The sequence below is a fragment of the Lathamus discolor genome, chromosome 1 (genome assembly GCF_037157495.1).
Source record: "Lathamus discolor isolate bLatDis1 chromosome 1, bLatDis1.hap1, whole genome shotgun sequence".
NCBI lineage: Eukaryota > Metazoa > Chordata > Aves > Psittaciformes > Psittacidae > Lathamus > Lathamus discolor.
In genome coordinates, this window is record NC_088884.1 from 26,047,776 (window position 1) to 26,073,114 (window position 25,339).

Consider the following 25,339-nt stretch of genomic DNA (forward strand, 5'->3'; position numbering starts at 1 on the left):
TTTTGTACAAGATGACACAAAAGAATTCAACAACATCTTTAGTGTGAGGCGTCCCTGTCCACGGCAGGGGGCTTGGAACTAGATGATCTTGAGGTCCTTTCCAACCCTAACTATTCTATGATTCTATGATACTAAAGCTCTGAGAAACAGAGGACCTCTTCTTCCATCCCCCTCACCCCAAGAAGACAATGTCCATACATAAAACATGCTATTTCTGCATGAAACAAAAATAACCAGCATGCTGGATAATACTGTGCAGTCTTCTCACATACAAATGTATGGAGCAACATAAACTGGCACCCATTTCTCAACAAAATCAATAGCAGTATTTTTACCAAGTTGAATACTCTGGCTCTGTGCAGTCCTGAAGGTACACTCTCAAAGCAGGTAAAGTTACTGGAGTGCTGCAGGGCAGGATATGCAGCCCAAACAAGAAGCTTCCCCATACAGACACATAACCCTGGCAAAGAGTAAACCGATCATTTTGTTGCTTATTCTGGCTACTTTGAGCAGAAAGCTGGACAGAACACTGTCCCTACACCACCGCAGTGCAGAAAGATGGCTATTGTCCCCATCAGTCCACCAGAGACTGTTTCCCGCAATGGATATCAAAAAGGAGAGAAGGACAACGAACTACGAAGTTTGGCAAAAGACTTTTTCAGTTCCTTGGAAATGATGATACTGCAGTTGTCTGTGATACTACTCCCCACCCCCTCCCTTTTTTTCCAGTTCAGAAAACATTCCATTCCAAATTACAAAATCCGTCTCTCCAAATGGGCCATTGACCTAACAAACGATGCCTTTACCTTTCATGAAAACTTAACAGATGCAAACCAAGTTAGCTTAAGCTAAATTAAACTAAGCCATTGGCTTAATTTGGTTACAGAGCATTTTCATCTGGATTTTTTTACTAGAAATTAGGTTTTTAACCAATTTTAAAACAATAGGGCTACCTCAGTTCTTAGATCGAATACCAATGGTAAAATAAGGTGAAAACTCTGGCAATGCTCTATTTCACAACTTAAAATCTTATTTCCATCTAATGAAAGATAGACTACTTTATATTAACTATCTTTTCATGCGTCTACAGTGAAGTTGTCTGTGAGGTTTTGTTTGAAAAGATGACAACAAACTCTGCCTCACTCTATCCAATTGGCTACATTACATGCAATTTAGTATTCTGATCCAACACGAAACAATTAGATCTTGCTTATGGATAGCATCAGTAACTTCAAGATACTTCCTGACATTGAATATCCTTGTTTACAGTATCTGACAAGCAAAGGTAACTAAAAGAAGGCTGACAAGCTTCACATCTTCATGAGAGCAAACAAGGACAGATTGTGTTATACTTCATGTGCATGTTCACAGCTGGCACACTGTCAAGGGGCACTGTAATATGAATTAAGGTCAGCATATGAATCACAATATCAGTGTGTGCACAGCTGGACTCTTAAAACCAGATGCAAAGACTCATATCTTCCTACTACTATATTCACAGACAAGGGAATCTACTAGTTCATACTTTCAAAAATATCCCTCAAAATAGCAAAAATAACAGCAAAGGGTCTTTCTTTTCCTGATACTGGCCTCTGTGAATACTTTGTTTGTTTGTTTAAACAAAGAGTAAATAGGTACCATTCGCATATTATTAAATTTCAGATCTGTATACAGAAAGATCCTTCTCCATGTATATCATCTTCGTATAATATGGAAGAACCTGGGCTGCCAGCAGTTCTTTCAGGTTTTCCAGACAATTGATTGTTTCCTTGCTTACATCTTAGCTGCTGACCTGACAGAGGAGTCCCTAGCAGGAAGAGCACAGAGGCCATGGGAAGTGGACCTCTGTGGTCTAGAGCTCTAATCAAGGTCCTTGTACTCTGCGTGGAAGACCTTGGATATTTGGGTTCACTGGGGCTGAGGTCAGCTTTCCTAGAACAGTTAAACGAAGGAGGAGGATAATATTTAATATCGTGGAGTCAGGTTTTTTTTGTTTACTGTCAAATAAAAGGAACCCTCAAAGGTAGGTGAATCTCTAGCTCCACAGATCTCATGCAACAAAGTGGATTTACATGAGTTTCTTTCCACCTGCTGATGTTTTGCTGCAGACTATTGGCACAGTAGCTCAAGTGTGCAGAGACCATCAGGAGCCCTTTATGGCCTTAAATGTTACAAACATGGAAGACAGCAGCACAATAATGATTATACAGAAACATCTATTTTCATATTTTCTATTTTTGCATAATCATGCCATCCAATAATGCTCCAGAAAGATACTGTGCACTGCAAATTTTAATTTATGCAGCATGTAATTCAGCTGTAGTGTGAGACAGCCTCACTTCTTAGAGGATCAGAGCACTGTATTATTTTAATGTTGCTCCACAAAGACATTAATTGAACAGTATACAGATAAGTTCAAAGATGGTTGAATTTCAGGCCAAGAAAGCTTTTTAGCTATCTTTTAAAACGTCTTTGTAGACATTTATCAAATTCTGCAGGTTTGCTTGCTGAAACTGATAAACCTTATTTACATTTCAGGAATTTTAACCCAGCCCATGCAGTGACTCAGACGAGCAGTGTGCACAGCTCTCCAATCTGCACAGAACTTTTCCCTTTGCAAGCTCTTACTCCTCCTTCCAGAACTAGTCTATGTATCCATTTTCTGTGAGCCATGTTTGTGCTAGAGAAACACAAGCCAGAATCTTGTCAGCTGAACTAGCTACTCGCTTCCTAAGTGCCGCTACTGCTGCAGCCACTGAGCAGAATATTTTGATTCCAAGGATAAGATTTATAGCATCTCAAGTTGGTAAATAATGAAAATGTCACAGGATATACAAATCACACTTGCAGGGTTTAAGCTCTATAACAGTTTTACTTGTTGGGTTTGGTTTTTTTTTCTCCAAAGGTTTCAGCAGGAAAAAACTCTATTTGAATAAAGACATAAAGACATCTCCAGCTTTTGCTGCTGCAGCATGTGAGAAACATAAATTACAGTAAAAAATCACAGCCTAAAATAGAAATCCTTAATCAGCAATTACTGTGAGGCAATGTAAATACTGACGTATTTACAGATGAAAGGAGGTCACACAACTCAGCCAAAATACTCCATTTTCAGAAAATCAGTTTGTAGTATTAAAAAAAAAACCTGTAAATTTACAGTCAGATTATAGGCAGCTAGGGTACACTGCCTTCTCCAGTAAAATATGTACTTCCATATAAATCAAATTTATAGTTTGCACTGTGCTGTAAATGTGTTAAGTCTGTTCCTTTTAAAAGTGTATTAACAATTTTCAAAAGAAGACAGAAGATGCCATTTATAAAGCACATGCCTCCAAAATCCTCCTGTGAGCAAATGATACAATGAAAAGGGCCAGCAGAAGGTAACACTTTCATTACTCTCTCTGACACAAGGGACCAGGCAGAATCTTGAGATCAGTCCATAGGGTAAAGAATGTACTTCATGAGAGAATTAGAGGAGGAAAACAGCTTACAGGAAAACAATGCTGCTTCTTTGCTCAGTGTAGTTCCTAAGAGTTCATTGTCCTAAATTCTGCAGTGAATTTCAAGATTAGACATCTCAGGATCTCAGACCACCCAATTTATTCTGAATAAGATCAGAAACTTCTCCTTGTTTGGTTTAAAGCTAAACCATGGTTTATCTAAAAGAATCATGAATTTCTGATAACTTTTCAGTGACATTAAGTCAACCAAGTGGTTCCTATAAAACTGGAAAATAGTTTCACAGCATACATCTCCTGTGCACTAATCTTCCACTTAAAAGCCAGTAAAATGTTACTACTTGCAGCCACTTATGCTGGTTTGAAAGAGAAAGTTGAGATGTTCCCTCACAAATGAAACAGGTGAGCAATGTGAAACAATCTTCCCTAGGAAAAAAAAAACATGTATCTGGGAACCTAATTTTACCTATTCAATTGCTAAAAATGTTTTGTTCGTTTACATCAAAGACACATATGTCATGACTAAAACCCAAAGCTTTTCTGTCTCAATTTATGTTTAATAATTTCCAGTTTATTCAGTGGAGTCTTTTGGTACTCCTAAATTTAAAGGGTTCTTAAACTCTGTTCATTGCAGGTGCGTTAGACTAGATGATGTTTCAAGGTCCCTTCCAACCCAAACTACGCTATGATTCTATGAAATTTTAAAACAGAAACATGTGAAACTCTAAAATTATTCCTCTTGTACACCCTCATCCATTGTTTACAGTAAAAATACTTCTAAATACAAAACCAACTTGAAAAGCCCTCATCCTTAATACACTGGAAAATATGGAGTCAAATTCACGAGACAGTAAGCTTTTTTTTTTTTTTTTACGGATATAAAAGCCAGAGCAATTCCAAACTTCATTTCTCAAACAGCAGGCATCAAAAAAGGAACTAAAAAAAAAAAAGTTGTGCAATTGTCACAGAACAAATCATTCCACTAATTCTTCTACTGATACTTTTCTTAAACCAACTCAGTGAAAATCATCACACATTTTGAGTGGTGTTATCGCTACCAACAGAAAGACAAAACACAGGGTATGAAATTAGAATTGATTCATTCAAAATTGATTAATTCAAATACTGATTGCCATTACTAAATTAACCACTGTGAGTTCAGTTCTGTTAAATAATAATAAGTTCATAATTTAATTATGAAAGTCTCGAATATTATTTTATGTGATATAAGTCCTAAAAAAAAAATTATCTAGCTACACAAGCTTATATTACTTTTGACCAAGACTTCTGAGACATAAGACATCATTTTTAATCTGAAAATCTAACCTCCAAATGGCAGCTTAAACCTGTATCAGATCTTAAATCTTGCCTTTGGCCCAGTGCTTTTTTTTATGTGCAAAATAAAATGTTATTGCAAATGTGGTTACTGAATTCTTTTTATTGTACATCTAAATTAGAAGTTCAAAAGAATTCGGAGACACAAATTTCAGAGGCATTGTTAATACAGAGAAAGCTCAAAATACAACATAGGAAGAAACTGAATGCCTTCCTGATGATGGGTTTAACAGAAGTGGGATGAGAACAATGGAGTGGAAAGCCAAGTAGGCAGGAGCTAAAAATAAATTATACGAAAAATTTGGGAATTTACTAGTTGGAATTGTCAGGAGAAAAAAGAACTAAAATGATGAACTGACAACAGATTAACTATCACTGTTATGAGGCTGTGAAAGGACCACTGCTATCCTAACAAATGGGAACAGTAGAGTCACTGAGAAAAAGAGGGAGGCAAGTATAAACACTAGTGCTCAATGCCACTGCAAGACAACTAAAATGAAGATTATACCTTTTCAAGTAAGAAAGGAAGAAGTAATGCCAAGTGTACTGCAGGTGTATGTTCTGCAGTCATGCTGGAAAAACATTTGTTTTTCTTTAGTGTGCAAAATAAAGGCTAAGAAGAAAAATGGGTATATTCATAATTTCAGCAGAGATAGACACTGAAAGGAGAGAAAGTGAAAAATAAGAAATGGATACATGCTACAAAAATCTTAAAGCTGAAAAAAAATCATTTTTCCAATAACAAATCCAATGAAATTTTGAAACAGCCCATGATAGCAGTAAGGGGAAAACAAACCTCCCACAAACTCGGTTTACAGACAGAATATAATGTAGCTGAATATAATATAGATATAATGTAGCTGTGATGGTCTATGACTGAAGTTCAGGTCCTTAACTTGAAAAATTTAATTAGACGAATAGAAGTTGGGAAGGGCAAAAAGAGAGATCAAAAGGGCCTGAGCAACAGAACAGTTGCAGAGCTGATCGAGACAGATGGGACTTACACTGTTTATTAACTTTTCAGTTATAAGGAAGCATTTAATACATACAGCTAGGGCTGAAGCAGCTTTTTGCCAGCAAGTGCTTCAGTCTGCAAGCTCAGAATTTACCGTTACTAACTGATAGGCAGCAACTGTCTTTGACTAGTTGACAGGGGTGTAATTATTCTCCATCTTCCACCTTTTGTTATAAATCTTTGAAAAACTAAATTCCTTAAAACTAATGACATATAATAATAACCGTTTAGTCAGAATATTCAAGTCCCTTGCATACTGCATTCATGAAATATTCTTCACCTTCATATTCACAGCATACGTACACTCAATACCACAGAACACAACCATGCACTTTAAGTGTGTTTACTCAACTTTCATGATGCTGAACATTAAGGATATATAACTAAGAACATTTTTGCTTGTACAAAAAATGAAAAACATGGGTTCCAAAAATAAGTAAACCTTTCACCATTTATTTGAACTAAAGATTCAATAAGTATACCATTTATGTGGTCACAACATTTCCTATTTTCATCTAAAATCAAAAAAATTGCAGTCATTATACACAACTGAAAATCAAAACCAGTGCTCTTACAAATAAAGCACATCCACATTGTTGCAAGCAGTCACTCTTGCAGCTGGAACAAAATTTGGCCAGACTACCCCCCACGAATGTGCATTTAAGCCTCTCTAGCCTCAGAACTATATGTAAACTTCACAAAGCTTCAGGACAGCTGGGACTGTGATACAACTGAAATGTAAACTATAAAGTCTTCCTAGCAGAGGGGTGAGGTAAAGACAACTACTGTTTCACTAGCAAAGATTCATTGCACATATCTGTACACAGAGACCTTCTGAGATATTTGTAGACTTTAAAGAGCACACACAGTTCTAGCTGGATGGGTTAGAAAAGAGTTCTGGTTACTGAATTACCAGCAGCACAGCATAGCACTATCAAATGTCATTTCAGAAGGGAAATCATAATTGCAAACTACGGAAATTATCCCACAGAAGGACAATGTGGGTTTCATTGACAGAGCAGCCTGTCTTCTGCATGCAGGAATACACAGGGTACATTGTATTACTGCAGTTTAAATGAGTCAGTATGTTTATATATGATTCAAGCATGACAACATCTAAAATATGAGCTAATCTATCACATTCACAAATACAGTAAAGTATTACTTTACTTGAGCGGATGCAAGTCATATTGTTATAACATCATAATAAGCTATAGACAGAGAATAAAAAGCAATTTGATCGTGCACAGTTTGCTCTTAATTTGGACAATTTGTTTTAAGATTACTGTGTATAACTATATCTTTTCACTATTTCCAAGCTTCTCCTTCTGTGTTATACTACAACGATTCCTAAACTCTATGTCATGGCAACACAGTCCATTGCTGTAGATTAGCTATGAAGTCCCATATTCAATATTATTCAATAGCTGGAGCATCAGGTGGAAGAAAGAAAACTGGAAAGGAGATGAAAGTACTAGTCTAAAAGTATCCTGCAGTGATATAACATTGTCTTTTGAGAAGCATCCCAAGACACTTCACAGACCACATCCATGGAAGGCAACTTCTTGCCTTTCTAAAACTTTTGTGTACTACTAAAATGCAAGAAATTTCTTATTGTACACAGCTAGAGAAGGAGGACCTAACTGATATATCAGTGATGATATAAAGAAAGTCCAATAAAGTTCAATTCAGTACAACCCCTTCTCTTTTGGATTCCTTTTCTATCTTTCTAAGGAAGTAGAATACTCAGAAGCAAAGATCCTCTTTCCCCAAGGTACTGACATCAAGCAGTGCCACATCAATCATCCTAAGCACAGGATTCAAGTTCTCTTCAGCTGCCAGTCCAGATAGAGTGTGTTCAGAACCCATTACCACATCTATAAAGTAATGCAAATGGTCCTTTAAAATACGAGTATATGTCTTGTATCCCGGTCAGGTATACCACTCCTCAGTGCTCTCAGCAGGCCCTCCTTTGTGGCAGGGAGAGGAACACCAGTGAATGCTACTTTCAAATTTGCTATTCATCACATTCTGCAACTGCAGCTCAACAATTACAAATAAAGTACTACCTTCATGATTTAATTGGGTTAAGTATGTTAGGATTTACAGAGCTCTGTATGTGTGTGTGCGCCTTCTGCTCCAGCCCTCCCATATGGCAAAATGATTGAGATCGTAGCAAACACTCAGAATAAATACAGACATAATAGATGAGTGCAGCATGAAAATCCAAGAAAGCTGTAGAATCTCCATCAAAAGAGATCTTAAAGCAGAGCAATGGTTTAGGTGGGCTTTCAAGTTATTTTTTATGATTTATAGAGAACTAACATGTAAAAAAAAAAAAAGAGATTCTAATAAATTTATAATGGAAAAGAATACTTTGAAATAGAACTGCAGCTAAAAAAATGATAAAATACCCTAGTGCTGTGTAGTAGTAAGTAGTTTCTGTTATTACACTTAACATATTCAATAATGAGGTCTATGTTTAAATCTCACATATCACCATGGAAGAATTATTCAAGCTATAATACTCAACTGGATCAGACATCATGAAAAACTTCACCTCAAGAAGTTAAACAGCTCAGATATTCCATGAATCAAAAAGTCACTGGCCATCATCAGTGCAGCTAGATCCAGCAAACAGTCTTTAGAAATCATTAGCTGATTATTGAGGGAAAACATTATTTCTTACATAATTCTTAAACAATATAAAATACATAAATAGTACTGAAAGAAAAAAAATGGTTGTTTTGCTGACTTGAGATACGCAGTAAATGAACAAGTTAAACAACTAACCCTGCAAATTGCTCCATAAAAGTAGTTTGCTCAGTTTGCAGCACATAGAGTTAAGAAAGCTAACAGAGCAGACCATGGCACTCAGAACTAGAGTTTACAGTACTCACAGTGCACGGTACTATAGCCAGCCTTTTGAAACAACAAAAATGGATCTCACTATTAACTGTATCTTTTGGTCTGTTTACCAAAGCTCTGTTTCACACAGGTTAAGTTTGTTCTAGAAAAACAGTATTAGTGAAGTAAATACAATTAAAAAGAAATTCATAGAATCATAGAATGGTTATGAGAAGAGATGGAATATACTGTCCTGCATATTTAAAAATCACCAATTGTAAATGCATAGCTTCTGAACAACAGAACTGCAACAGATTCTTACTCTGAAAAATACCTATATATAATTTTTTTAGGAAGGAAACCCAAACAATGATTATCTTATGAACAACATAATTAGAAAGCTGATTGGAAAAGGCTCTGTTTGCATAACTTACCAATGCCTTCATATTTTATTAATTCATGTTTTGCACAAATGCAAACTATTTGAGGTCAAACCTAGAAATGCACAAAATGCTCTTTCTTATTCACAAAACTTGAGATACATGTCATGCAAGTTAAGAGTTTCCTCAATCTAATACATCAGATTTAGAAAATTTTTGCAACCTACATGTTACTATGGTAACTTTTTGTTTTTTCAAAATGTAAATTAACAGTGAGGCTTCATTACAAACTCTTTATTTCCTTTGTGTCTGTACATACTCTTTTCTCATATATGGATTCCGAATAGCTCTTTCTACTCTACACGGCTACAGTTTACATTAAAAGATGCAGCTACACTGAGGAGTCAGGATTAAATCTCAGTTAGTAAGCACATCTCTCCTTAACCTTGACCACTTTTAAGCCATAACATAAATGACTGCAGGAGAAAGCAATCGAACAAATGAGTAGTTCTATGGCAAGGGTTTCTCTGCTTGGCTTTTATAATGATAAACTATTAAAAAAAGAAAAGACAGCAATTTGCAGCATATTTTTCTTGCTCTTTTGACTGCTAATTCCACTGAAATTTTTCTATGTTCTTTGCACTTTTCCGGGGGGGGGAAATGCAAGCACATAAATCTGGAGAAGAAAATATGATTGCTCTGTTTTCTTCTGAAGAAAATTGTGTTTTGACATGCCACTCTAGTACTGGACAGCTTTACTGAATTCAAGAACCTGTCTGCCTAAAGATGCACAAGTTTCTGCAGCTCCCGTTACAGTTAACAGGGAGCCTAGAGATAGATATGACATCTTCAACATCATGTCAGAAAGCCGTAGCATTAGAATGAATCTGAGAGACAAGCTACTCCTTTTAATTTGACTTCCATCATTTGTCTGCTGAAAAAGGGAGGATTGCAAATCTCATCTTGTGAATCATTTTCAAACTATTCATTAAACTACCTGTAACAAACAGAGATTTTACATTAATTTTTCACCATAATACAAATTACTAAACATACATGATTTCTGTAAACTGGGTTTAATATTAAAAAATATTATAAATCTAACACACTTTAGCTCTCACCATGATAGAGTTTATAAACTTAAGAAGAAAACTTAAAAGGATAAATAAATGTGCAATAAATAAATAAATATGCAATACATAAATAAAACTAAAATAAAATGTAAGTTAAAATATAAAACCTTAACTACATCTGGACTTGGTCTCCCCAGCATGGCCATCTAAGCACCCTGGTCTAGTGGAAGGTGGAATTTTTCCTTGCCCACGGCAGGGGGGTTGGAACCAAATGATCTTTAAGGTCCTTCCAACATAAACCATTCTATGATTTTATGATTCTATGACCTGTACTGGCTTCCTAAGGGAACAGTTGCCTGGAAGTTTGCAACTGAGTGATCTAGTAAAAAATTCCCACCTAACCAAGAGGAAGTAACTATTAAAAGGGCACAAATTCCTTGCTCATCTTAGTTCTCTCTCAGTACTAGAAATTAAAATTTTCAGACTGTATTCTAACAAAACTAAATCAGAATACTGGTAATTCATTAGCCAATACACAATGCCCTAATGCCCAGTGAACTAGATCGTATCGCTAGCCATATTCCAACTTAAAAATCAGACTGGAAGAATTTTACAAAAGGTAGAGGGACAGTCAAAGCTGTATCAGTCAATACAAGCACACAGGCAAACCTAGTATGAAATTTATTTCTAAGAAAACCTAGGAAACAGGGAAGAAAAGCACAACATTCAGAATCATAACAGACCCCTTGACCATCTCTTTTTTTGCCAACATTCCCATACATGCATGCTAAATGAAGCTGCATTCACCTGGGAGAGCATGCAAGGCAGAAGGCAGATAGAGCATACTGGAAGTAGACAAGGACCGCTGAAGAAATTACACAATTCTAGCTGGAGAGATGCATTAAGCCTGTAAGAGACACAGGAGAAACGATAGTTCCTAACTTCTGTTATTTTAACTACTTGCTCATGTATAATTTACTAGTCTTTTTCTCATACTTTTTCTGTGAACTTCAAGTGTCTCTATATTTGTTAAGTGACTGCAAGAATACAGTTTTGGCCCTAGGTAAGGCCTCAGTGCATAATTAAACAGAAGCACAGGCCACTAACACTAATAACTGGAGTATGCAGTTACACAACAGCCATAGTTTTTAGTATCTGTGGAACAAGGGAAATAACTGCATGTTACCACTAGCAAGACAATTTTACCAGGAGCTGGAGTTCCTGCGTATGGGATGAGGAATGGCAGTACAAAGCAGAACTTGCCCAGTGAAGTACATGCTTTGAAAAGAGCTTCAAGAGGAGTTCAAATAGGAGTTACCTTTCAAAGTCATTTACATCACACATCTAACAGATAGAAAAGGACATTTTCCCAAATGAATAAACCAAGGAAAAGGTATACCAAAGTAGAACCTCATGCTGCCCAACACACCTGAAACTGGGGCCTCAGTGAAAACAGCAAGAAGTTCACCATCAACTCAAATGGAGACAAGATTTCATTCCTAACATCAAACAGTGTACTCATTTTCTCTAACCACATTGCTTCCTTCAACTTTTATACCTTACAGATTACTTTCTGAAGACTGCCACCAAAGACAGTTTACTTGTAAGTGAAAAGCTGTGTCTGGCAAAATGCTTTTGGGCTCTGGAAAGTCAAATAAAAAGGAAAAACACACATAATGCATTTTTTATAAATAACTACCACTACAAGCAATGTATATATATCACAACAAATGGATATTTGTCTACCTATGAACTAACCAGTAGTAACAATAAACCTATTGAGCCTTGGCATGAAATTAGTAAGTTGAGATGGCCAAGAAAATGCTCAACCCGTATGTTTTATCATACAATCTCTAACTGCAGGCCACAGGAGTTCTTGGGTCTTCAGCCCACTTGAAAATCACGCCATTTATTACTCACAGAAAAGGTAAAATACATTTTTAATGTTGTTATATTCTTTACGGAAGACATGAAACTTATTAAAATACAAAAAGTTCTACTGAACTGTTAATCAAAATAATGGAAAGATGAAAAGATTCAATAAAATGGGTTTGTTACTTTATGCTACCAAAAAGAGGAAAAAAACAAAAAAAAAGAAAAAAAACCCAAACCACATAGCAAGGGAGTTTTTATCTTTAAAGGCTTGACTCTAGGACTCATCAGCATCCACTATAATTCTGTAAAATAAGTTAAGGCAGCATCCGATACAATCTATATATTTTTATAGCCAAGCATACAAAAATGTTTAGAACACTTACGAGATCTTCTCACAATAAATGAAGCTAAAGATTCTTTACTTCATCTACCAGCATGCATTAGAAAAACAAGGCAAAAAGACAGAACAAAAGAGGAACCCAGAAGCATATACTTTTTTTTAATGACTAAATAATACTGTGCAGGCATTAACAGATAGTGGGAACTGCCAATGCACAGGGAAAAGAAGAATCTCACAATCATTTTAGTTTAATCTCAATTAGTTCATAGCCATAAGCAAGGTGATACTCAAGCAGTGACCGTTTCAAACAACTGTTTGATTCTCTTGAGGCTAAATCTATTCCCAGATCCACGATGCACATCTCCAAAACATGTACAACTCTGAATAATGGAGCACTGGCTTGGTTTTTCCTTCCTTAAAGCCATAAATTTGTACTGAAAGAATCATGCTGAGAACCATGTAATCTAATACAATAAAAACTGCAGCAAAGTACAAAAGTTATCATATAACATCACTGTCATGATTAATTAGCAGTCACCACAGAACTACATAAAATGGGAGTGCTTTTTGACAAACTACTGTAAGGGGGTAAAGAAATTGTATACAATTTATTTCTTTATTGTATACAATTTCTTTATATAAAAACACAGTAACTTGCAGAAACTTTATTTCTGTTAAGAAACGTTAGTGTTACTCAAGGAAACACTACTTATTACCCAAGTCTTCTACACCTTTAAGCAGAACAATGTTGTAGTGCATAACCATTCCAGAGGCATGAGTAAATTCCAGACAGGACTTGCTCCAAGCACAGGTTGTAGACTATGACTGGTTTGGATTTGAGTGGCAAAGTTTTGGTAGCTCAGGGACTATAGAGGTGGCTTCTGTGAGAAGCTGCTATAAGTTTCCCTATTGTCCAATAGAGCCAATGCCAGCTAGTTCCAAGATGGACTTGCCACTGGCCAAGACCAAGCCCATCAGTAACACTGATGGTGAATATGGGAGAATATATTTAAAAAGGCAAAAAAAAAAACCCTGTGAAGCACTAGCAGAAGTCAGAAGACAGTAGTAAGAATATGTGAGAGAAACACCCCTGCAGACACCCAGGTCAGTGGAGAAAGAGGGGAGGAGGTGCTCCAGATGCCACAGCAGAGATTCCCCTGCAACCCATGGTGCAGCCGATGGTGAGGCAGCTGTGCCCCACCAGCCCATGGACATCCATGGTGGAGCAGATTCCACCTGCAGCCCAGACAAGACCCCACACTGGAGCAGGGGGGATGCCCAAAGGAGGCTGTGACCCCATGGCAAGCCTGTGCTGGAGCAGGCTCCTGGCAGGAGCTGTGGCCCCATGGAGAGAGGAGCCCGCACTGGAGCAGGTTTGCTGCAGGGACCACGCTGGAGCAGTTCATGAAGAACCGCAGCCCGTGAGAAGGATTCATGGTGGAGAAGTTCATGGAGGACTTTCTCCATTGGGAGGGACCCCACACTGAAGCAGGGGAAAAGTATGCAGAGTTCTCCCCTGAAGAGGAAGGAGCAGCAGAGACAATGTGTGATTAATTGACCACAGCCTCCATTCCCCTGCACTGTTCATAGACAGGAAGAGGTAGAGAAAATCAAGTTGAGCTCGGGGAGAAAGCAGAAGGGGGATTGAAGTTAGTTTAAGATTTGGGTTTGTTTCACATGACCCTACTCTGGTTTTGATTGGCATTAAATTAAATTAATTTCCCCAAGTCAAGTCTGTTTTGCCCATGATGGTAATTGGTGAGTGATCTCTCCCTGTCCTTTTCTTGACCTAAGAGCCTTTCTGTCAGCACAATTTGCTAGTCCTCATTTTGCTACTGGATTTGAAATCCTGTAGACATCATAAAAATTGGACAGTGCTGTATCAAGGTACACACCACGACAGACAGCAATGAACCCAAAGCTCTTAGTCAGCTGAAGCACCAAACAGGCACAGGTTGACAGAGAACCCCTCTGAAGCCATTTGCTGCTCACCCTGTTATGGGGCTGGTTCTGTGCTTCCCATACTACAGGTCAGAGACAGTCATGTGGCCACCTGGAAATAAGCCCTCCAGGTGAGGAAACAAGAACAGACTGGCAGAACTCAAGAATCCTTAAGCCAAATCCTCATCCCGTGAGACAGTGAATGATACTGATACTCTAATTTCACTGCTCTTTATACACGAAGCAGAGTAAATAGAGAAAGGCCCTGCTTCAGAATGCCTTGAAGTCCTAAAAAGCAACAGAAACATGACTTAAAAGAGTGATCTTTAACTACATAAATAGTGAGATTTTTCAGGTTTGTGGTCTTTTGGTTGGTTGTTTGGTGGTTTTGGTTTTTTTTTTAATTACATCTGCAACTCAAAAAGTGTCATGATTTAGCTAATAAAATACTTTAAACACAGGCTGTTTTCTTGAGGTTTTATTTGTCCTCTGAATGCTTTCAGATCCTAGTGTGTCTCCTCAAGACCCTATTCATTTTAGCACTCAAGAGAAAACTACTCAAAAGTCAGACATTTAAATATCTTTCACTTTTCTAAGTTTCAGCCAAGTGCACGATTTGGAGGATAATACGTGAAGGGACTCCAAGAAGTCACACAATCTGCCTGCCTGCTTTAACTTAACGATACTGCTCCCAATAGACAATATTTTAAACTGAAAGTAAAACTCTCCTGTTCCACAACTCCCCAAGAAAATCTATTCCAGTGCTTAACTGTTCTTGCCATTGGCAAGTCTTCCCTGATGCACAGCACAAATTTGCCTTGCTGCAATCTTTCCTAATGTATAACCTAAATCTCTCTCAAATCAGTTTGCAGTGAATACTGCTTCTTGTAATCTTCCCACTTTACAGAAAGAACAGTTTGTTACTCCTACGGCAGAATTCTGCCCACTGGAAGCTCTTATCCTGCTAGTAACCTTTTCTCTAAACTCAACAACTCCTGTCTCTTCAGTACTTCTTTCTAGGTCATACCTTTGAATGTTGTCGTTATTCTATTTGTTCTCCTATGGATCCACTTAATTTGGCCTCCCTCTTTCCTCATGTGTGACCACAATTAAACATCTAGTCTCTGGAATACCTTTATAGCCTTGTGGCATGTTAGAAAGAAGCTGAGATCCAGAATATACTGGTTTATTATAAATACAATTTTTCACTTGAAGAACTAACACAGTATTCTACTTTCCTCCATACAGTCAAAAATAATAAATCATCCACATGAAAACTCACATTAGCACAGCATCTGCTTTTAGAAAATATTTCAATAAGTATTGATCCATTAAATTATTTTTTTCTGGTCATTTATATGTTAATTTGTTGTTTGGATATATGCCAAACACGTTATTCATTGCTTTTCACAAGACTAACAACAATTAGTAGTAAGATCTATCGTTCTGACTAGTGTTTACCCATGAACCGATGTAGTGCCATAGGTAAAATATAATGAATAGGCAGATTCATTATATTGTGTTGGATTTCTAGAACAGGCATAAAAAGCACATTTGGACAAATAATCAGATTGTCAGAACCTTCTATCACTATGGGTTGTAAGTGGCAACAGGTTATAATTTCTGAGCAAAACAAATCTTTGCTAAAATCCAGATACTGGATGGAATAGATGCCTGGCTTGGACTTGTATGAACACACACTACAGTTGGCCAGTCATACTCGGCTAAGCCTCCAATTCCGATTGGGACCTCTAAATACTAATGGAAAACAAATACTGCTGTTATCATTAGCACAAAAGCTTCTTTTGCCTCTTTACTTTATATGATTATAAACAGCTATTTTTAAATCTATATGAGAAGATAATAATTTTATCTACTTTTTGGCTAGTGAATTAAAGACATTCATGGCTTTTCTTACCAATACTATATTGAACTTTTGACCTCTAAGTACATGCTTTTTTATAATGTCTCCTTTTAAATTCAGTTGAAAAATATCTCAGTTGTGTCTTGTTTTTATTCCAGTTTTATATTTGATACAGCACATGCCTGCTGAGAAATAAGAAAAATAAATATTAGTCAACAGATCTAAAAAGCATTCACTTTTGTATGATGTGACTTACATCAGTCTATAGCACTGCCTTTAGGAAGAGGCAGTGCTGATAAATGCCGAGAAAGGTCAGTAACTCCTCACTTGTGCTCTTGGGGCATGAAAACAGGCAGTCATAAAAAGGCTACTGAAAATCTGTTACTAATTCCTTTTCCAAGTTGCTTAGCTGGGAAAAGGAGGGGGTTTATACCATCTATGGTGCACTTCCCTATGAAGACATACACACATCTTTCCTTTTCATCACCCAAAACCAAAGCCTGTTTCAAGCTACTTTTTATGAAGAGGGAAACTGCCAGGCTCCCCCTCTTGGTACGTCCCGGCACAGCACATGCCAGAGAAAGAACTCCCTGAGAAGGAAACGATTGAAGAACTTTTGGCTATAAAGTTTCCTTTCACTGCTATACTTCTCTAACCCCCTCTTAGAGAAAAAAAAACAAAAACAAAAGAAAAAAAAACCCACTCTGAAAATAACAAAATTTTTCAAATACCAAGCTATTTTATCTCGACGCAGGATGTTCTCATTTTTCTGCAGTACTGACGTGCCATGCACTATGAAATAGCCACTTGAACTGGTCTTCTTAATTTGATTTATTTGCCTTAAAAACTATAAAAAACCTGCAAACAAACTTCCCATACTTGTTACCTTTCACATTTTCTTTCCTTGTGCAGCATTTATGCAAGCTTAGGGCTTTGTAGCTGCCAAATCTGTTTCCTGGATGTAAAGAGAAACCTTCCACTTTCACATTCAGCGCCTCTCTCTAGCCTGATGTGCTGCTCTGATAATTTCATTCACATTGCCTCTCCACAAGCTCTCACCAAATCAGAAGAAAAGAATTATACTACAGTATGTTAAGAGTAACAAACTCTACAAAAGCAGACAAATTTGCAGCTGGGACACACTGTCCTCAACTCAGCTTTACTATATATAGGTAACATATGCAGCACATCTGGTATGCAAGATATCTTACAGTTCTGAGACACAGGTGAAGCACAAAAGGGCAAACCGAAAAAAATAAATAACCCACACAAACAAACAAACAAAAACAAACAAACAAACAAAAAAAAAACCAACTCCGACACGAATCCAAACTTTTTTCCCCACATTCTTAAATGCAATTCTCTTTCTCACCTAATGTTTAATTATTTCAAGGTGGGGGTTTTGATGCTTAAAAGATAAAAAAAAATAAATAAAGGAACAAAAGGCTGGCAATATTATCTGTTGTAATAAGTCACATTCAAATGCTTTCCAGGAAAATTTGGAGCAACAAACTCTCCAAAAGTTTTAGAAGATAATTCCTTTCTTCAGTATGCTTTGCACAGCAATAAACATGACTTTTACCAACTTTATAAAGCTATCAGGTTATAAGAAGAGAATAGTCTTGGGTATACTGTCAGGAAACATTTCCAAGCATTAGCAGAGGAGTAGTAGAGTTGTTTGAGCTTACGCAGCTAAACAGAATAACATTCCTTACTACTTTCAGTGCCAAATGTACACCCTAAAACCACAAAAATACACAAAAAGCTTTTTTCATACTTTTAGAGCAGGCTAAAATATTTCAATGCTTAAAAAATGACAGAATAAAGATATAAAACTTAACCAAGCCATTGTGTGTAATAAATGCATTATTTTAAAGAAAGTGCTGCAGCATTTTTTGCTATTGTGACACTAATTCCTCTGAATGTGTTTGATAGAGTAGTACCCACAACTGTATAACCAATAAGTGCTTACTTTTGCTTAAGGCCGAAAAAAGTGGTAATTATGAAAAATGTGCTAAACCTTTTAAGGTTTTTCTTTTTTACACATAAGATACCTTATGTGTAAGACACCTTATTCATGTATGTAAGTATATACTAAATCTGCACAAATGATACTAAAATTCTGGTTTATAGCCATAATCACCTGGTTATAACACAAGTATTGGAAGTCTCTTTCCTCCACTTAACTGCAGCAGCAAATCAACAGAAAATCACCCTATTTTACACAGCTTACTACTGAATATCTACCCAACAGCTTAAGAATGTGGTTTCGAGATCTGAATACTCAATCCTCTATACTTCAAGTAAGATTCTTGAGACTGAATACATGTTTCCGTGTAGCCCCTCTCCAAACAAGGCTCACACCACCCTAATCTCATAAACCATTCAAAATATTAAACCGCCCTTGGCAGATAAAATATTCCCGTCTCTTAATGAGCTGTCACAGGATAAGCAAAGTTTTAAAGTATATCTAGGGCTGTAACACACCCTGGCTACAATACACACACCCTTCTGAAGTTACTCCCTGACTGCACTACTTTCAATGGGATTCAAAGAGACATTTAGAAACTGTATGCTTTCCTTTCCCCAACGCTACTATGTCTGAATGGTTAAAATGTTCTACTAGGTGAAAAGGGTACTTGTCTGGGGGCAAAGGAGTTCCCACAATTAACGTGTACAGCATCAACTCCGTGTTTTTCGGTTCTCTTTGAATAAATGTGTTAAACAATATAAAAATCACTTAAAATCAGGCATGGCTAGTGAACTTAAATCCTTATTTTTAATTCTCAATGGTGTATTCAAAAACTTTTAGCTATTTTGATTTTTATCACTCCTTCATACTGGCTACAGCTGACTAGAGTATGTTAAACTGCTTTGCAGGAAGATCAGACAGGCATGGGACTGCAATTATATATCACAATACCCTGTTCTGGGTTCACAGCTCTATTCATCTTTTAGAAACACTGAAGGACAGATTGGACATAAGGGAACGGATTAGCCACAGGACGACCTGTATTTTCACACAAATGCCTAAGTGTGGAAAAATGGCACCCTGTGTCACCCATTCTTCACTTCCTGAAAAAAAACCATATTCATGAAAATAGACATTTAAACAGTTCTTTCCCACTCATCTCAGAACAAGCACTCATTGTTTCCTAACACCATTTAAATGGCAGTAATGTAATGCTACCACTGAACTGACCTGATTCAAAAACATATACACAAATACACATAACTACTTAGGGAATCCAAGTTCAGCATAGGAACTAAAATGAAAAATTAACAATGTGAAAACTCAGTTGACTGTTGCAACATACAATCTCATATTTATGAATGTGACTGAAGGAGGATTTGGTTCCAGTAAGTAAGTTTCAGCTGAATTATAATGGAAGTTCTACACACTATAGACATGCGATACAACTGAAATTATAAAACTATCTCGTGCTAGTAGGTGATAACAGCTTAACATAACAGCTAACATAACTAAGTGAGTGAAGGGAAAATGAATACAGAAAAAGACATGTGGCAATTATATTATTTTGAGTTGCTGTAAGAAGTGAAGATTATGTCAGTTTTCTATTAAGACCAGCCTCTGGAAAAATAATAAGCAGTAAATATTGTAAGTCATGCAAAAATAGCAAGAGCGTGCATTAATAAATTAAGTCAGATTTTTAATTAATTTTACATGTCATTCTTCTTAAATCAGTTGTCTTGCATACACAAGAGATGCTCGGTATACGAACTTCTACTGTCAAATTCTCTCAGGAGATCATGTTATCAGCTAATCTGATCAAGCCAGGCAAACTGGTGGTATACTTGTTTGTTCTCTGGGACTACAGGAAATTATCCTTCCCCACAAGAAATAATCAAATGAAAACGTCCCGGCATTTAACTTAAGAATTCGACCACACTGCTGAGTTACAATGAGCCCATGTAGTTCATTAGGCTTCAATGGGAAATTAATCTTTTTGCCAGGAAATCAACAACCTGACAACATCATGGGCAATGAGACATTCCATTCCTAACTTTTTATAAAATGTTAATGTGAAGGGTGAACTTTGATAGCAGAAAATAATTTCAAAGCTTATGAAAGTAAGGTAATAGCCATCTCAGATGTATTCTTCTTTATACATATTTACTTAAACTAATGTGGTAGGCATATGGTTAAATGATTTGCTAGTCCTTTCCTCACACTTCTTGCCCTTGTTTTCTTACTGCAAATAATAAAAAAGCAGGTTTTAAAATGAAAATGAATGTTAATCTTGCTTTTGCAAACTGTTTAGAATATATAGCTTAAATCCACTGTTACCTATTTTTCCTTATCTCAGATACCTGCATCTGAATATACTATGCTTAAACCAGTAATTTTTACTGGCTATTTTTAAAGTTCTTAATAAAGGAAAGACTCAGTTATATCACACAGACTTTCAACCAATTCCACTAAACTATTCACTCTCATTATTGAAGCTACAGTGAGGCATACATACACTGCTGAAGTAATTATACGAAAGGGGTCAAACTGCTATTGTGAAGATTAGCACCCACCAAGAAAAGGCTGACAACCAGCCCAACACGCGCAATCTGTATTTACAGTAAGTATATAGTACTCAGTGTTAAAGAAAGCAGAAATAATTTCCTCACAAATATAAACAAACTGCTGCAATTAAGTTAACCGACAAGCTCAAGGGCTTCAGTTTTCTCTCTGCAGTCCACACTGAGTGGCTGTGATTGCTGGAGGAGAAGCAATGTAAAATGTGTTAAAAGTCCTTGATGCATGGCCATGGTTACTGTTTTTATATATTAATTTGCTAGCTTTCTACGCCTACAGTGCAAGAGCAAATATTCTAACTGAAACAAAATGCTTCTTCCTTTATGGATTATTTACAATAACACCGATCTCAAAAGCAAGCAGTGAAAGACTGGAGAAAAAAAAACAAAACAAACAAGCAAAACCAACAAACAATCACGCAGCATAATGGCAAATACTGACAAAAAATAGCTTGAAATGCCTGGCAATATTTCATTATGCAAAACCTCCTCAAAACAGACCATCTCATTAGACAGAGATGTACACATACACTCGTCCAAGCATTTTAAAAGAATGTAAAATAAGTGACTTTGTGGGAGGCATTGCACACAACCCTGGTAAAGCATGGGCAAGTTTCTTAAAGGAGAAATCCCTGGCACTAGAGATATCTGGAGAAGGTTTCTTTATTACCCAAATAGGGCAAATCAGTGTTCATTCATCTCAGAAAAGATCTGTGAAAATGTACAGTCTCGTGCTTTTTTCGGACTGGCACTAAGCTAAACCCAGTAGTGGCCCCTCAGTGGTTGTGAGGCAGTCGCATTGCCCAATCTTGAGTGCAACTTTGTCCCAGTCACATAAAAGTTTTTTGCCAAGCTCTGCACAACCAGCACTCCAAGCTGAGCGAGGCTCCTTCCTCCGGCAGCTCAAACCTCAACGGCATTACAGTGCTAAAAAAGAATAAGTGGGTTCACCAAAACCCCCATATTGTTGTGTTGTGTTTGGTAACACTGTTTAAGAACAGCAGTGGGCTTTCCCATACGCCACCAAATATATATACACATCTCTCAATATTCACACTTGAATCTCAGACTGCTTTATAGGTGAGTAATGGAATTACTGTTTAGCAGAGGAAGAAAAAGAAAAAATAATTTTAAAAAAAGAATAATTTTCTGAGGAAAGAAAATAAACAAACAAATCAAAATACAAAAAAAAAAAAAAAGAGCAATATGAGGGTTACTTCCCAAGAGAATTCTTCTATCCACTTAAAAATACTTGTTTTCCACTCAACCCGGGGGGGGGGGGAGAAGAAAGCCTGCCCCACAATTCAAGCTATTCTCTCCAGTAAATTGTAATCACAATTTTCTGACCACAAGGTGGAAAAAAACAGGAGCCTTGAAACCATGCAAAGGCCTCTTCCAGTTTCGGGGCAGCCAGGAGAAGAAGGAGGATGCCGAATGCCCAGAATTTGCTCTGCCCTGCCCTTTACATAGAACTTTAGTGCCATCTATTGAAAACGTACCGAACAAGGAAGAGGGAAAGGCTGCCTATTGATTTGGTATAAAAATAAGACGTTTACTTGTTAAGGGTTTTTTGGTTTATTAATACTCCCATGATGACTACTGTTCTGTGGTCATCTGATAGCAACAAATATTTTCTATACACTATACATGCCCTATGAAGAAATGAGACGTCGGCTAAAGCACTCAATACAAACAGCATACAGATTTTATAGAGATATATATACACATTTACCAAGAATGTAAGTCTAACACTACCTATTATCTAAAGGAACAGAAATGAGAAGGCTTTAGCGGAAAGGAAAAATAGCGTGGAAGCACTGCTGTAAATAGAACATACTGGAAACAGTAAAAATAATTAAGGCACCTCGTAAAGACCTCAGTATTAAAGAACAGGGTATGTAGACATGCAGATATAATTACCTTCTTTAAGAAACTGTGAGTGGATGACAAATATAAGAAAACAGCAGATCGCTGCTCCTGCTAGTGCCCATAAAGCTTTCAAGAGCTGCATCTCGGTCTGAAACTCAGTAAATACCCAGAAAGTCACACAATGAATTTCCACAGCGATGCATCAACGCTTCCCTCCGTGCGCCAGGCGCGGCGGCTCCCGGCAGGGACCACACTCCAGAGCAGGGCGGGCGAGCCCGGGGCTGCGGAGGAGGGGCTGGGGCTTCACACCCCGCGCGGGGGCAGCGGCAGCGCCGCGCTCTCCTCGCCCAGGCAGCCTTCGCGGGGCCCCATGAATCAGCGCTCCGTCTCCGCGGGAGCCGCGCCGAGCCGAGCCGAGCCGGCGGCGGGGGCAGGAGGCCGGCGGCGCCGGGCAGCGCTGCGCAACAGCGCCCGCTGCACCGCGGGGCCGGGGCCGCGGCCGCCCGCTCAGGGCGCGCCGCCGCCGGGCGGTGCGGGGCGCGCGGGGGCCGGGCCCTCCCCGCCGAGGCTCCGCGGGAGCCGCTGCAGCATCGCCGGGCTGCGGGCGCCCCTCGCTCCTTCCCTCGCCTGCCGGGCCGCCGCTCCACCGCTCGCTGCCACGGCTCGGGGAGGAGAGAGCGAGTGGGGAGGGGAGGGGACGGGGAGGAGGGACCTCTCTTTACTGCAACTTCTCCCGGCTGGCGGCAATTTGTTGCACCCCCCTCCCTCCTCCCCCGGCTCGGAGATCCTCTCTGGCGCGGGGAGGTGGGGAGTCAGTTCATCCCGCCGTCTCCGAAGAACGCGGGGCCGCTGGGGGGCTCTTGCACAGATCGCTGGCTTCCCCGCCGACTCGCACCGCACCGCCCGGCTCCTGGCGTTGCCTCGGGCGCTGCCGCCGGCCCCGCTCCTTCCCTCACCCGCCCTCGGGGTCTGCCCCGTCCGGGCAGCTCAACAGAGCGCCCTCCAAGCAGCTGCGCCGGGTTACGGCCAGCGCTCTCTCAGCCTACAGGTTAATGACTCCGCTGCAGCCATCCCCATGGAAAGCAAGAACGCAAACGAAAGAATGCCATAAATAAATATATTTTAAGGCCAAGGCTGGGATTTCACTGTTGCTCTCCCATCCCAGGGGAAGGACAGAGCAGCCCAGCTGGCTGCAGTAGGGAAGCCGGGGAGGTGCTGCGATGTGGAGCCGCTCTGAGGGGCTCCGCGCTCGGCCACGCCGTTGTGGGACGCGCTGCAGCCCTGCCTGCGGGGCGACGGACGGGACTCCCCAGGCTGGGCTCCGAGCTCCGTCCCGCACAAGCGGCAGGCGGCGATGCGGGGCAGGGAATAGCTGCTCGCTGCAGCGCTGCGGAGCGCGGTGCTGGGGCGGCGGAGGCGGCTGCCTGGGCCGCGCTCCAAGCGGGGTCCCTGCGGACGCGGAGCAGCTCGGCGGGACCTAGCCGGTGTCGGCGGGGTGCGAGCGGCTGTGCGTAACGCGGGAGAGGACGGGAAAACAGAGCAGGAGCGGGCCAGGGGCAGGTACACAGCCGGCAAAACGGGAAGCTCAGCGGGAGGCTGCGGGCGGAAGGCGGGTGAGCCCCGGACGGCACGGCACTATAGCGGCAAGGCGGCGGGTCCTCCCACGGCAGGCAGCTCCGGGCTGAGCTAGAAGTTGCAGTGGTGCTAAGGCCGGCGATAGATGTACTGCACTACACTGGCAACGACAGTAACGCCCCGGTGTCCGGGGCTTTACCCTGGTTCATCCGGGATAGCCGTGGAAGCGCACCCAGTTTTGTGGATGTAATCCAAGTAAGGGTTTGCACGCCAAGAGCTCTGTTTTCATAAGTCTTTGGTTACATGTTTGCATTTATGTTTGATGGGGTTTTAATACTTGCTATTTAAGTAGTTTCTTAATTTAAAAAAACACTGGAGGGTTTCCAGATGCTTGGAAGGACAGATTAATAAAAGATCAATATTTTCTTTGGGCAAACATCTCCCTTGTTGTTGATGATGTGTGTTAAGTTTATCCCTGCACTTTCTGGTTTTTCACAGATAGCACAGAGCAACATTAAAAACAAGTATGTTTTGAATTTTAAATTTCACACAAATCCCTATAAGCCCATTTATTGCATTTACTGTACTTGAAGATTACAGCAGTGCAATGTTAAAGCAATGTCATATCTACACTAAAGATATTCCACTGTAAATCTTTCATTCTGCAGTGTACACTTTGGTGAGAAATTGGCCATGCTTGGGCACAGTTCAAGTTGGTATTTGTTTGTTTATTTGTCTTCTGGGTGAAAGAAAAAAGTGTCGGTTAGGTAAAGGAAATTCACACACTTTATACTTCAGCAAATAAGCACACAGAGCCTGACACAGCAGCTTTTAAGTTCACAGATAAGTGGATTTTAGAAGTGTCTCAAACTTAAGAGTTTACACAGTCCAGGATAAGCAATATATATCTTTCTGTTTGAACATGCTAAGTTTGGAGAGAAATCCTATGAAATATTTCATATATTATTTTTCTTTTTGACCTAAACAATGATAGGACCCACTTTCTATGGGTCAAAGTCCCCAAATTCTTTGCCCCTTTTGAGGTGGGAGATGATAGTAGCCCTTCTTACGTTTGAAACTAGTCTTACTTACTTGAGCTTCTGAACTGGACGAATACTTCTGGGCTTCTGTGGGCTTTGGATCAGACCTTGTCATAAGGCAGAACATCAAAACGTAGCACCGGGCTTCCCAGCCATGGGGGAGTCACTCTACATGCACA

General features: G+C 39.2%; 1 protein-coding gene across 1 annotated transcript in view; it reads right to left on the reverse strand.

Annotated features, from left to right (window-relative positions):
* The window catches only part of TAFA5 (TAFA chemokine like family member 5), a 320,900-nt gene extending 298,213 nt beyond the window's left edge, over window positions 1-22,687 (reverse strand). The window contains exon 1 of the mRNA XM_065665021.1: window positions 22,597-22,687. Coding sequence (XP_065521093.1) covers window positions 22,597-22,687 — 91 coding nt within the window. The remainder of the gene's footprint in view (window positions 1-22,596) is intronic.
* Between the last annotated feature and the right edge of the window lie 2,652 nt (window positions 22,688-25,339).